Source organism: Hypanus sabinus, chromosome 5 (genome assembly GCF_030144855.1).
Source record: "Hypanus sabinus isolate sHypSab1 chromosome 5, sHypSab1.hap1, whole genome shotgun sequence".
Lineage (NCBI taxonomy): Eukaryota > Metazoa > Chordata > Chondrichthyes > Myliobatiformes > Dasyatidae > Hypanus > Hypanus sabinus.
In genome coordinates, this window is record NC_082710.1 from 55,317,865 (window position 1) to 55,331,801 (window position 13,937).

Below are 13,937 nucleotides of genomic sequence, written 5' to 3' on the forward strand. Positions count from 1 at the left end.
ACTTCCATAAAGGAAGGTAGTCGTTGTTATTCAATGTCAATCATCTCAGCTCCATTCTCCAAGGCTGCAGACAGAAATGCAATGGAATAGAACCACAGAACATTACAGCACAGAAACAGGCCTTTTGGCCCTTCTTGGCTGTGCTGAACCATTTTTCTGCCTAGTCCCACTGACCTGCACCTGGACCATATCCCTCCATACCCCTCTCCATCCATATACCTGTCCAAGTTTTTCTTGAATGTTAAAAGTGAGCCCGCATTTACTACTTCATCTGGCAGCTCATTCCACACTCTCACCACTCTCTGTGTGAAGAAGCCCCCCCCCATTCCCTTTAAACTTTTCCCCCTTCACCCTTAACCCATGTCCTCTGGTTTTTTTCTCCCCTAGCCTCAGTGGAAAAAGCCTGCTTGCATTCACTCTATCTATACCCATCATAATTTTATATACCTCTATCAAATCTCCCCTCATTCTTCTATGCTCCAGGGAATAAGGTCAACCTATTCAACCTTTCTCTGTAACTCAGTTTCTCAAGTCCTGGCAACATCCTCGTAAACCTTCTCTGCACTCTTTCAACCTTATTAATATCCTTCCTGTAACTTGGTGACCAAAACTGCACACGATACTCCAAATTCAGTCTCACCAATGCCTTATACAATCACACCATAACATTCCAACTCTTGTACTCAATACTTCAATTTATAAAGGCCAATGTACCAAAAGTTCTCTTTACGACTCAATCAACCTGTGATGCCACTTTTAGGGAATTTTGTATCTGTATTCCCAGATCCCTCTGTTCAACTGCACTCCTCAGTGCCCTACCATTTACCTTGTATGTTCTACCTTGGTTTGTCCTTCCAAAGTGCAATACCTCACACATGTCTGTATTAAACTCCATCTGCCATTTTTCAGTCCATGTTTCCAGCTGGTCCAAATCCCTCTGCTAGCTTTGAAAATCTTCCTCACTGTCCATTACACCTCCAATCTTTCTATCATCAGCAAATTTGCAGATCCAATTTAATACATTATCATCCACATTATTGATATAGATGACAAATAACAATGGACTCAGCACTGATCCCTGTGGCACACCACTAGTCACAGGCCTCCACTCAGAGAAGCAATCCTCTACTACCACTCTCTGGCTTCTCCTATTGAGCCAATGTCTAATCCAATTTACTACCTCACCATGTATACCTAGCGACTGAATCTTCCTAACTAACCTCCTATGCGGGACCTTGTCAAAGGCCTTACTGAAATCCATGTAGACAACATTCACTGCCTTCCCTTCATCCACTTTCCTGGTAACCTCCTCAAAAAACTCTAATAGATTTGTTAAACATGACCCACCACGCACAAAGCCATATTGACTCTCCCTAATAAGTCCCTGTATATCCAAGTATTTGTAGATCCTATCTCTTAGTACTCCTTCCAATAATTTACCTACTACCAATGTCAAACTTACCGGCCTATAATTTCCTGGATTACTTTTAGAGCCTTTTTTTTAAACAACGGAACAACATGAGCTATCCTCCAATCCTCCAGCACCTCACCCGTAGATATTGACATTTTAAATATGTCTGCCAGGGCCCCTGCAATTTCAACACTAGTCTCATTCAAGGTCCGAAGGAATACCCTGTCAGGTCCAGGGGATTTATCAACTCTGATTTGCCTCAAGATAGCAAGCACCTGCTCCTCTTCAATCTGTATAGGTTCCATGACCTCACTACTTGTTTGACTTCGTTCCATTGACTCCATGCCAGTTTCCTTAGTAAATACAGATGCAAAAAACCCATTTAAGATCTCCCCCATTTCTCTTGGTTCCATACATAGCCGATCACTCTGATCTTTAAGAGGACCAATTTTATCCCTTACTATCCACCAGTTTTCTCCACTTTTCTTGTTGGTGCAGCTCAAGAAGTCCGATGCCACTCAGAACAAATCATTACCCTAAACAGACACCCTATTAAGTAACCTGTATGTCCATTTCCTCCACCAGTGGCACATAGAGACTGCTGTGTACAATTTATGAAAGAAATTGGTGTTACTCACCAAGGCTACTTATTAGTTTATGTACGTACGTACGTACGTACGCGCGCACACACACACACACACACACACACACACACACACACACACACACACACACACACACACACAATCAATAAATGCAAACCTATTTCCAAGACTGAATGTAACTACTACTGTTCCAAAGCAAAGTTGTTTGTGTCTGGTGATCTGGTGCTAACTACACCAGTAATGTCAAAGTATTTCTCTAAGTGGAAGTTGTAAACAAAACTATGACTATAACCCAGTAATTGAGGGGAAGTAATTTTCAGAAATTTAGGGTAAGTGATTGTGACACCCCATCAAACTAGAGACTACATAATACTCTGCCTTTTTTAGAAGTTCATGGTAACATTGCAAAGATATATTCCCTTTTCACAAGAGCACCAGATGAATGTAAAGGAAGAAAGTGGATTTCAACAGATGGTTCTCTGATTAACTGTCAAAGTTATTTGGCAGAGTGCTCCAACACTAGAACAGTCAAACAAACACCCAGACCTTGCTGAATTGGTGGTGAAAAGAACATAGACAGAGCCTAAACAATGCTGCACATCGGCCAAAAGGCTGTAGCAATAGGAATGAGATGGCCAGCTACTTAATTCTGGAATAACTGTTTGCCATGGGAATCTGGAGGGGGATGCATGGTCTTTGTCAAGATTAATTCCATATCGCTGTGTAAAACAGGATTCTGCTCCAAGGGGCTGCTTGGGATATATTGAGACACACTTTTAATTTCTGTTAGAAGATTGTCAATTATCTTAAAAACAAACAGTGAAAAGAGAAAGTGAAAACCATTTCATTGATAAAACAGCTGAATGACTGACCTGCTGCTGAACTGGAACCTGTTGTACCACCTGGGCCTGCACTGCCTGTTGTCCTGCCACCGAGGTCTGCAATGTCACTGTTGAAGTGGTGTCTGAACCAGCCTCAGAAGTCTGCATATTGGGCTCTAAAGAAACATAAGGGAGAAGTAAGCTGTATTCTTTCAAACGCTGAATTCTCAACATGAGCAGGAATAAACCCTGATGTCAAGTTGGTATTAAAACTGGAAAGAAAAAGAATGCAATATACCACATAAATTAGATTGTCATTGATACAGATTGGTGGTGCTGCTGTCTACTTCTGTAAACACCAGTCCATTATTCAACCTGATATCAAACTGAACGAGCACAAAGAGGAGAGCATTTACTATAAATCAGCATCAAGAGTGGTACGACATTGTGGGCTGAATGGCCTACCCAACTGTACTGTTCTATTTTCTATAGAGCCCAGCTGAATTCTGTGCAAATCAGCTGGTGGGAGCATTTGCAGATATTTTTAACCTCTTTCTACTCTAATCTGAGTTTTCTACCAGGTTTAAGACCACTATCACCCAGTTACCTGAGAAAAATAAGATAACATGCCTTGGTGATTATCACTCAGTGGCTCTGGCATCCACCATCACAAAGTGCTTTGAGAGGTTGGACACATCATCTCTAGCCTCCCAGACACCCTCTACCCACTGCAACTCGCCAATCACCAGTACAGGTCCACATCAGACACCATCTGCCAGGCCCTGCATTCAGATCTGGAACATCTGGATTGTAAAGTCACCAGCATTGAACTCTTGATTATTGATTAAAGTTCCAGCTTCAAGACAACTCTTCCAAGCAAATTTGTCTCCAAATTCCTAGCCATCAGACTCAACAATTTACTTCTGGAAACTTGACTTCCTGGCAATCAGACTGCAACCAGTAAGGATAGGCAGCAACACATTATTCTGACCAGTCACTACACAAGGTTGTGTCCTCAACCCTCTACTGTACTCCTTGTACACTCAGGTTCTGCTCAAACTCCATCTATAAATTTGTAGATGATATCACTGTAGGCTTTATCTCAAATAACCATCTCAGAGTACATGAATGAGATGGACAGCCTACTAGCATGGTGTCATGCCAACAATCTTTCCCTTAATGTCAGCAAAACAGAAGAAATCACTGACTTCAGAAAGGTGGGGTGTATACATGTTCCTGTTTGCTTAGGCTAAGAGGGTTAAGAACTTTACATTTCTAGGATTGGACATCATCATCTGTCTGTCCTGGTGCAACCACATAGATATCATGGTCAAGAAAACATATTAGTGCCTCTACTTCCTCAGAAAGTTAGAAAAATATGGGATGCCCCCTTTGACCCTTAACAATGTTATAGATGCACCATAGAAAGCATCCTATTTGGATACATCACAGATTGATAAGGCAACAGCTCTGTCTGGGACCATAAGAAAATGCAGAGATGTGGGAACACATCTCTGCAGGTCATAGAAACTGGCTTCCCTCACCACAGAAATGCAGCCAACAGAGTAAAAGACCCCACCCATCCTGGACATTTTTTCTTCTTGCCCCTCCTATCTTCCAGAAGATACAAAAGTCTGAAAGCAGCTGCCACCAGGCTCAGGAAAGCTTCTATCCAACTTTTATAAGACTATTAAATAGTCCTCTAATATGATAAAATAGACTCTTCACCTGACGATCCACCTTGTTTTGGCCTTGCACCTTATTGTCTGCCTGTACTGCATTTTCTTTGTAACAGTTACATTTTATCTGTATCTGTTATTGTTTTCCTTTTAGTACCTCAGTGCACTGATGTGACGAAATGACCTGTATGAATGACAAACAAAATGAAGTTTTTCCACATGTGAATACAAAAATACCACCTTAATTTACAACCTAATCAACTAGTAATTCAGCTCATTCCTTTTTTTGTAGGGATTTAACTGTGTGCTAAATTTGTTGACATGCTAGTTAACATTCTTATGCTTGTAATGTATTTATGGGTGCCTATACTGAAGACAAAGCACAAAATAAATTCAAAATCTTTCTCCTGGATCTAGATGCTGCTCCTGCTCTCTTTTACAATCACATTCTTCTCTGCCTATGCAAACATTAATTACTTCTGCAATATCAGAGCATGACATCCTGCTTCATTCTTCGAGTGAAACCAATTTTCAGATCTTCAGTATTTCTATCCTGCATCAAACTTATAATATTCAACAACAGGAAAAATATCTACAATTTTGTAAAATAGATTAGGTGAAAGCATCAAATCTATTCTTGAAAACAGTACTTTGTGTAATTACACCAATGATTTTTGGCAGATTGGCATTCAAAAATAAGTAAACAAGAAGCTATGATTTGCTTCATTCAAAATGCACAATAAGCACAAATATACTGGAATGCCTCAGAGAACATCTATGATAAGTATACTCCTTGGACAAAATACAACATAGATTTTGCCAGCAACCAATAATTGAGTTCCTGGTCAGGGCAGCATGCCAAGCAACCATTGGCAATAACAATGAGATGCCTAGTCATAAAGGAGGCTGTCCAATTGCTACCTGATGGTAAATCTCCAAGAAGTGCTTCTACTTTATAAAGGGGACAGGAGCACCACATACTATATTGGTGGACCCTGCAGAAGCACTACCATTCCAATATGCCACTGTCTTGAAATACAAATTCAGATTATATGAATAACAAAAATGCCTAACTTGCACATCTAAATGCTTGATTCACATGACTGTTGTTTGACAATCCTCCAGGTAGACACTGAAGGACAATCAAGAAACTCAGAGAAAACAGATTCTGCAGTCATCAAGATGTCCAATCATGGATTTTTGCTGGAAATAAAACCATATTCCCTCTAAGAAGTTTTCCCTGTGTTACATAATGTGTGAATAAATGTGAAATCATAGAAACTAGTTAGCCATTCAATCCTTAAGCCCGCTCTCCAACTTAACTAGATCTTGGCTGAATTATTTAATAATGTTATTGGTCACCCTGAGTTCTTTTGTTCCTAATATTCTTTGCTAACAAAATATTGACCAATTCATTTTAAATCATGTCATCTGGAAATAAACTACAATCATTGCATGCTTTGCAAAATGCCTGCAGTTAAAACTGCACAGGATTCATACTACACAGCTGAATCTGCATTTTAATAGGGGGATCATATAGTTTAAGATTTTTTGTTACTGTTGATATACTATTCTGTAATGACATTAATTAAAATTCCTTAATTTAAATAATTAAAAATGGACATCAATGATGCATACTTTCTCTGCTTATGGTCGTGAATAGGAAGAAAGATAGAGGCAGCACTGAATGAATACACATTTTCCAGGGATAATCATCTTGGTTGGTGTAGATGAGACATTTTTGTGACAAGCAATTCTATTATTCTAAGGACAGAGTACAATGTCTCTGATACACTAAGAAGAGATGGATGTGAATGAGGGGTGGGTAATGTTGTAGGCTGTAATGTATTAATGATTACATTAATAGATTTGGTCAAGATTGTGAAATTCTAACCAGATTTATTATTGTAGCTATCATGAAATTAAACTCTTCTCAGGCTTCAATCTGGATACAAGCATCATAGAAACACAGAAAACCTACAGCACAATACAGGCCTTCGGCCCACAAAGCTGAGCCGAACATGTTCTTACCTTAGAAATTACTTAGGGTTACCCAGAGCCGTCTATTTTTCTAAGCTCCATGCACATATCCAGGAGTCTCGTAAAAGACCCTATTGTATCCACCTCCATCACCGGCAGCCCATTCCACACACTCACCACTCTCTGTGTAAAAATCTTACCCCTGATATCTCCTCTGTACCTGCTTCCAAGCACCATAAAACTGTGCCCTCTTATGCTAGCCATTTCAGCCCTGGGAAAAAGACTCTGACTATCCACACAATCAATGCCTCTCATCATCTTGTATATCTCTATCAGGTCACCTCTCATCCTCCAAGGAAAAAAGGCTGAGTTCACTCAACCTATTCTCATAAAGCATGCTCCCCAATCCAGACAACATCCTTGTAAATCTCCTCTGCACCCTTTCTATAGTTTCCATGTCCTTCCTGTAGTGAGGTGACCAGAACTGAGCACAGTACTCCAAGTAGGGTCTGACCAGGGTTCTATATAGCTGCAACATTACCTCTTGGCTCCTAAACCCAATCCCACGATTGATGAAGGCCAATGCACCGTATGCCTTCTTAACCACACAGTCAACCTGCGCAGCAGCTCTGAGGGAGCCCAACATCCCTCTGATCCTCCACACTGCCAAGAGTCTAACCATTGATACTATATTCTGCCATCATATTTGGCCAACCATGGGTTGAACTCCATCTGCCACTTCTCAGCCCAGTGTTGCATCCTATCAATGTCCCACTGTAACCTCTGACAGCCCTCCACACTATCCACAACACCCCAAACTTGCTGTCATCAGTAAATTTACTAACCCATCCCTCCACTTCCTCATCCAGGTCATTTATAAAAATCATGAAGAGTAGGGGTCCCAGAACAGATCCCTGAGGCACACAACTGGTCACTGACCGCCAGGCAGAATATGACCCATCTGCAACCACTCTCAGCCTTCTGTGGGCAAGTCAATTCTGGATCTACAAACCAATGTCCCCTTGGATCCCATGCCTCCTTACTTTCTCAATAAGCCTTGCATGGGGTACTTTATCAAATGCCTTGATGAAATCCATATACACTACATCTACGGCTCTAACTTCATTAACGTGTTCAGTCACATCCTCAAAAAATTCAATTAGGCTTGTAAGGCACGACCTGCCTTTGACAAAGCCATGCTGACTATTCTAAATCATATTATGTCTCTCCAAATGTTTATAAATCCTGCCTCTCAGGATCTTCTCCATCAACTTACAAACCACTTAAGTAAGACTCACTGGTCTATAATTTCCTGGGTTATGCCTACTCAATTTCTTGAATAAGGGAACAACATCTCTGACCCTCCAATCTTTTGGAACCTCTCCCACCCCCATTGAAGATGCAAAGATCATCACCAGAGGCTCAGAAATCTCCTCCCTCACCTCCCACAGTAGCCTGGGGTACATCCCATCCGGTCCTGGTGACTTATCCAACTTGATGCTTTCCAAAAGCTTCTGCACATCCTCTTTCTTAATATCTACATGCTCAAGCTTTTCAGTCTGCTGCAAGTCATCCCTACAATCGCCAAAATCCTTTTACATAGTGAGTACTGAAGCAAAGCATTCATTAAGTACGTCTGCTATCTCCTCTGGTTCCATACACACTTTTCCACTGTCACACTTGATTGGTCCGATTCTCTCACATTTTATCCTCTTGCTCTTCACGTACTTGTAGAATGCCATGGGGTTTTCCTTAATCCTTTCCGCCAAAGCCTTCTCATGGCCGCTTCTGGCTCTCCTAATTTAATTCTTAAGCTCCTTCTTGCTAGCCTTATAATCTTTAGATCTTTATCATTACCTAGTTTTTTTTAAAACCATTCATAAGCTTTTCTTCACTTCTTGACTAGAATTACAACAGCCTTTGTACACCGTGGTTCCTGTACCCTACCATCCTTTCCCTGTCTCATTGGAATGTACCTATGCAGAACTCCACACAAATATCTCTTGAATATTTGCCACATTTCTTCTGTACATTTTCTTGAGAACTTCTTTTCCCAATTTATGCTTCCAAGTTCCTGCCTGATAGCCTCATATTTCCCTTTACTCCAATTAAACACTTTCCATACTTGTCTGTTCCTATCCCTCTGCAAAGCTATGGTAAAAGAGATAGAATTGTGATCACTATTTCCAAAATGCTCTCCCACTGAGAGATCTGACACCTGATCAGATTCATTTCCCAATACCAGATCAAGTACAGCCTCTCCTCTTGTAGGCTTATCTAAATATTGTGTCAAGAAACCTTCCTGAACACATCTTACAAACTCCACCCCATCTAAACCCTTTGCTCAAGGGAGATGCCAATCGATATTTGGGAAATTAAAATCTCCCGCCACGACAACCCTATTATTATTACACCTCTCCAGAATCTGTATCACTATCGGCTCCTCAATGTCCCTGTTACTATTGGGTGGTCTATAAAAAACATCCAGTAGAGTTACTGACCCCTTCCTGCTCCTAACTGCCATGCACAGAGACTCCATAAACAATCCTTCCAAGACTTCTTCCTTTTCTGCAGCTGTGACACTATCTCTGATCAACAGTGCCACACCCCCACCTCTTTTGCCTCCCTCCCTGTCCTTTCTGAAACATCTAAAACCTAGCACTTGAAGCAACCCTGAGCCATCCAAGTCTCTGTAATGGCTACAAAATCATAGATCCAAGTACTGATCAATGCTCTAAGTTCAACTGCTTTGTTCATAATACCCTTTGTATTAAAATAGACCAATCTCAAACCATCGGTTTGAGTGCGTCCCTTCTCTATCACCTGCCTATCCTCCTTTTTGCACTGTCTCCAAGCCTTCTCCATTTGTGAGCCAACCATCTCTTCCTCTGTCTCTTCAGTTCAGTTCCCACATCCCAGCAATTCTAGTTTAAACTCTCCCCAGTAGCCTTAGCAAACCTTCCTGCCAGGATATTGGTTCCCTGGGATTCAAGAGCAACCCGACCTTTTTGTACAGGTCACACACGCCCCAAAAGAGGTCCCAATGATTCAAAAATCTGAATCACTGCCCCCTGCTCCAATCCCTCAGCCACGCATTTATCCTCCACCTTATTCTCTTCCTATACTCACTGTATCGATTATAATCAACGACATCCCTGAAAAAGATGGTAGAGTTTGTCATTGAAACATCGGAAACATTGATACCTGTTCCTGGCTTGAAGCCCAAGAATAGTTTATTCATCATATTCACTGGGAAAGCACTAGATGCTTTAGCATGAAATTGTTTTTCTTCCAAAATCAATTTGTCAACTGGCCAGGAAAGAAAGGACAACTAACTGCCACAACTGAAATGTCACAGCCAAGAAGTAGGGAATAAAGCTTGTTTTGTTAGTTCTGTAGAGATTTTCTTGAGGCTGGCAGAACGCAATCTTCCCTAGGCCTAAACATTGTGCTGAAGAGACTCCTTTGGCATTTCTTATCTTATTTCAGCTGCCAGCTGAACCTTCCTCTCAGCTGGATCCTTTACTTCCTCAACGGGAGACCACATGGATCAAAAATAATATCTCCTCGTCACTGACAATCAACACTAATGCACCTCAAGGATGTGTGCATAGTCCACTGCTCTACTCTCTCTACGTCCATGACTTGGTGATGAAACACAGCTCAAACACCATCTAGAAATCTGGTGATGACACAACCTTGCACTCAGTGTCAGTAACACTAAGGAATTGATTGTGAACTTCAGGGAGGGGAAGTCAGCGGAACATACACCAGTCCTAACTGAGGAATCAGCAATGGAAAGAGTGAGTGGTTTCAAGCTCCTGGGTGTCAACATCTCTGAAGATCTATCCTGGGCCCAACATATCAATACAGCTAGAAAGAGGGCAAGACAACAGCTATATACCTTTATGAGTTTGAGGAGATTCGGCATGTCTCCACAGACATTCACAAATTTTTACAGATGCATTCTAACAGACTACATCACCATCTGTTATTGGGGGCGGGGCTACAGCACAGTATCGAAACAAGCAGCAGAGAATTGTAAAAATAATCAGCTCCATCATGGACAATAGCCTCTGTAGTATTTAGGACAACTTCAAGGAGCAATACCACAAAAAGGCGGCATTCATCATTAAGGATCACCCCATTCCCCCACACCCCAGCCAGGTCATGCCCTTATCTCATTGCTACCATCGGAGAGGAGGCAGAGACATCTGAAGACAGACAGACAGACAGACACACACACACACACACACTCTTCAGGAGCAGCTTTTGATCATCTGATTTCTGGATGGACAATAAATTGCACTACATAATTTTTTTAAATACAGTATATATTTCTTATTGTAATTTATATTTCTGTTTATTATATATTGCAACATGCAAAACAACAAATTCCACAACATATGCCGGTGACGTTAAACTTGATTCTGATTCTGAGAAGTCTTGAGCGATTCTGAGAAAGCCAAATCAGTTATTGTTAACTCTTTTAGATTGTTAAATTCAGGAGCCAATCTTCCTTATTATACAGGTAGTCCCAAGTTACGAATGTCCAAACCGAGGAAGGAGAACGCCGTCTGCCATTTTAAGTCATGGCCATTGACTCTGTGTTGAGTGTTCAACTTTGTATTTGGCTTAAATTTCTCTTAGTAAGATTCACCCTGACCCCACCTCCTCCCCCCCTTCCGGTCGGCTGGTGGCGGCACAGTTCTGGCTGGAGAACGGAGGTTCATGAGTTCAATCCAGTGACAGACCGCTTCCGTGCCGGGTTGATGTCGATCCAGTGACTCCCGTACCATCCGTGCCGGGTTGATGTCGAGCTCGCAACTCAAATACCCAAACCCAGCACAGCCCCCACTTGTCCCATTTAGCCTGTCTCAGTACGGTGGACCTTAGGACCCAGCGGACCTTGGGAGCCAGCAGAGCTTGGGACCCGACACCTGCAGTGTTTCTGTTCCATTGACGGGAAGTGATCGCAATTGAAAATAAAGTGGAAATAATAAAGCGTTTGGAAAAAGGTGAGATGCCATCGATCACTGGAAAAGCGTTAGGCTATAGTTGGTCAACAATCGAAACAATTTTAAAGGATAAAGGATAAAGTGAGAATAATGGAGCATGTGAAAGGCCCTGCCCATATGAAAGCTACGATTATTACTAAGCAACGCAGTGGTTTAATTATTGGAATACATACGTTTCTTAAGTGCTTTATATGCATAGAAAGGTAAAATATATACTAAGACAAACGTTTGACTGACGCTAAATAATACCGGATGTACCTGTTCCGACTTACGTACAAATCCGACTTAAAGATGGACTCAGGAACAGTACTTGTACGTAACCCGGGGACTGCCTGTATAAAGATTTCTTCAAAATAGGTCCTTTGCCCTGCAAAAATGAATTATTTCCAATGGATACAATTATATCCATTAAACAAATTTTATGACATATTCTGCTGATACTAAATGTGATTCTGATTCTGTAAATGGATGCGTTAAAGGCAGGATGATTACTGATTTAACAGCATGTATGTTGACTTACAAACTGCTAATTTTAATTGGATTTCCATTCTTCTAATAATGCCTACCAATCTCAGTTTATCTCTCCCCACAGATATTGCCGACTTGGTAGGCGTTTCCAGCAAAAGCTGCGTGTTGTGTCCCACAGCTGAAGAGTTGCTCTTTTTTCCTCTCTTCTCGGTTCTCTAATTGCACTTTCTGCAGGCAGATTCGCTGCCATTTTTATATGCCTTCATGTCCTGTCTTAGGAAACACTTGTCTGTGTCACCAATTTTCTCCTTGACTCCACTTACATTCCTTTTCCTCTTGCCACTGTTTAGCATTCTCCCCCATGCCCACACACTAAATGCCCTTAATTCTGGTAAAACATAGCAGTAACAGTTTTTTTTTCCACAGTCAGGCCACATCTGAGGGAAGAGAAACTGAGTTAACATTTCAAGTTGAAGATTCTTCATCAGAATTCAGAAGCAGACAGAAGAAGCTTGTTAAGCTGCAGGGATGACCAGGAGTTGGGGGTGGGGTGGTAGAGATGTCCTTGAAGGGCAAAACTGTGGAGACCCAGTAAATACAGTCGGCTCTCCTTATCCACAGGGGATTGGTTCCGGGACCCCCCGCGGATGCTCAAGTCCCTTTTTAAACCTGTCCCAGTACGGTGGTCTTTAGGACCCAGCGGAACCCCGGACTTTATTCAACGTGTGGTGGATGTTAGGACCTGGCGGCGCAGCTCTAAATCCGCAGCGTTTCTGTTCATTAAAATAATCACAATCACAACTGAAAATAAGGTGGAGATAATAAAGCAATCGGAAAGAGGTGAAACACCATCGGTCATTGGAAAAGCGCTAAGCTACAGTCAGTCAACGATCTGAACAATTTTAAAGGATAAAGTGAGAATAATGGAGCATGTGAAAGGCCCTGCCCTGATGAAAGCTACAATTATTACTAAGCAATGCAGTTTAATTATTGATATACGTATGCTTCTTAAGTGTTTTACATTGACGCTGAATAATACCAGATGTACCTGTTCCGACTTCAAATCCAACTTAAGGACAGATTCAGGAATGGGACACGTTCATAACCCAGGGACTGCCTGTACTTTAAAATCGTTTCTAGATTACTTATAATACCCATTACAATGTAAGTACTATGTAAATAGTTGTTATACTGTATTGTTTAGGGAATAATGACAAGAAAAAATAGTCTGCACATGCTCAAACAACGAGTGCTGGAGAGAGAACTTCCGGGTTTTCCCGATCCACGGTTCGTTGAATCCGTGCATGCAGAATCCACGGATAAGGAGGGCCGACTGTAAGGTTATTTGGTCAATGAGTGAATGGGACCAGTTAGAGAGCAAGAACAGAAGACTTCAGGTCAAGACCACTTATCTGAGTTCTGAATTCTAACTCTGTACTCTTTCCATACAGACTGACCTGCTGAACATCTCCAAAATTTTACAACAGTATTTTCCTAGCTGCTGGTAGTCCAAGTCTGACTACATTCCAGAAGCAATTGTCTGCAGATAACCCTTGCAGTTACACATGTTCGAGTCAGTCAATTGTCATTCAATCAAACATGAGTACAGACAAATGAAACAGCAGTCCTCCTGGGTCAAGGTGCAAAACACAAACCAACAGCATGGAGCATACTACACATGGTACAAATAGCACATATGGTTATGATTTCGGAAAAACATACTGTCACTAAGTCCCTGAGTGGCATGACTGTAGATTGATGGTAAGTTGTCCTGCCACTGAGTGAGCTGTAGAGGGCAGCACTGATAGGAAGGATCAGCCTCCAACCCAGTACAGATACCAGCACACCCACAGAGGCCCCTGCTCTCTCCCACACCACCTCCAGCATTTCCAATGCTGGTGACTGACTGCAGCAGCGAGGGCCTAGTCCTTGCTGCAACAAGGGATCAGTTTTAA

General features: G+C 41.7%; 1 protein-coding gene across 3 annotated transcripts in view; it reads right to left on the minus strand.

The window, feature by feature from the left end:
• Positions 1-13,937, minus strand: part of rfx3 (regulatory factor X, 3 (influences HLA class II expression)) — a 349,057-nt gene that overhangs the window by 177,204 nt on the left and 157,916 nt on the right. For all 3 annotated transcript variants that reach the window (XM_059969967.1, XM_059969966.1, XM_059969965.1), the window contains one exon: positions 2,889-3,013. In XM_059969967.1, the coding sequence (XP_059825950.1) occupies positions 2,889-3,005 (117 nt within the window). In that variant the 5' untranslated portion in view covers positions 3,006-3,013. The remainder of the gene's footprint in view (positions 1-2,888; positions 3,014-13,937) is intronic.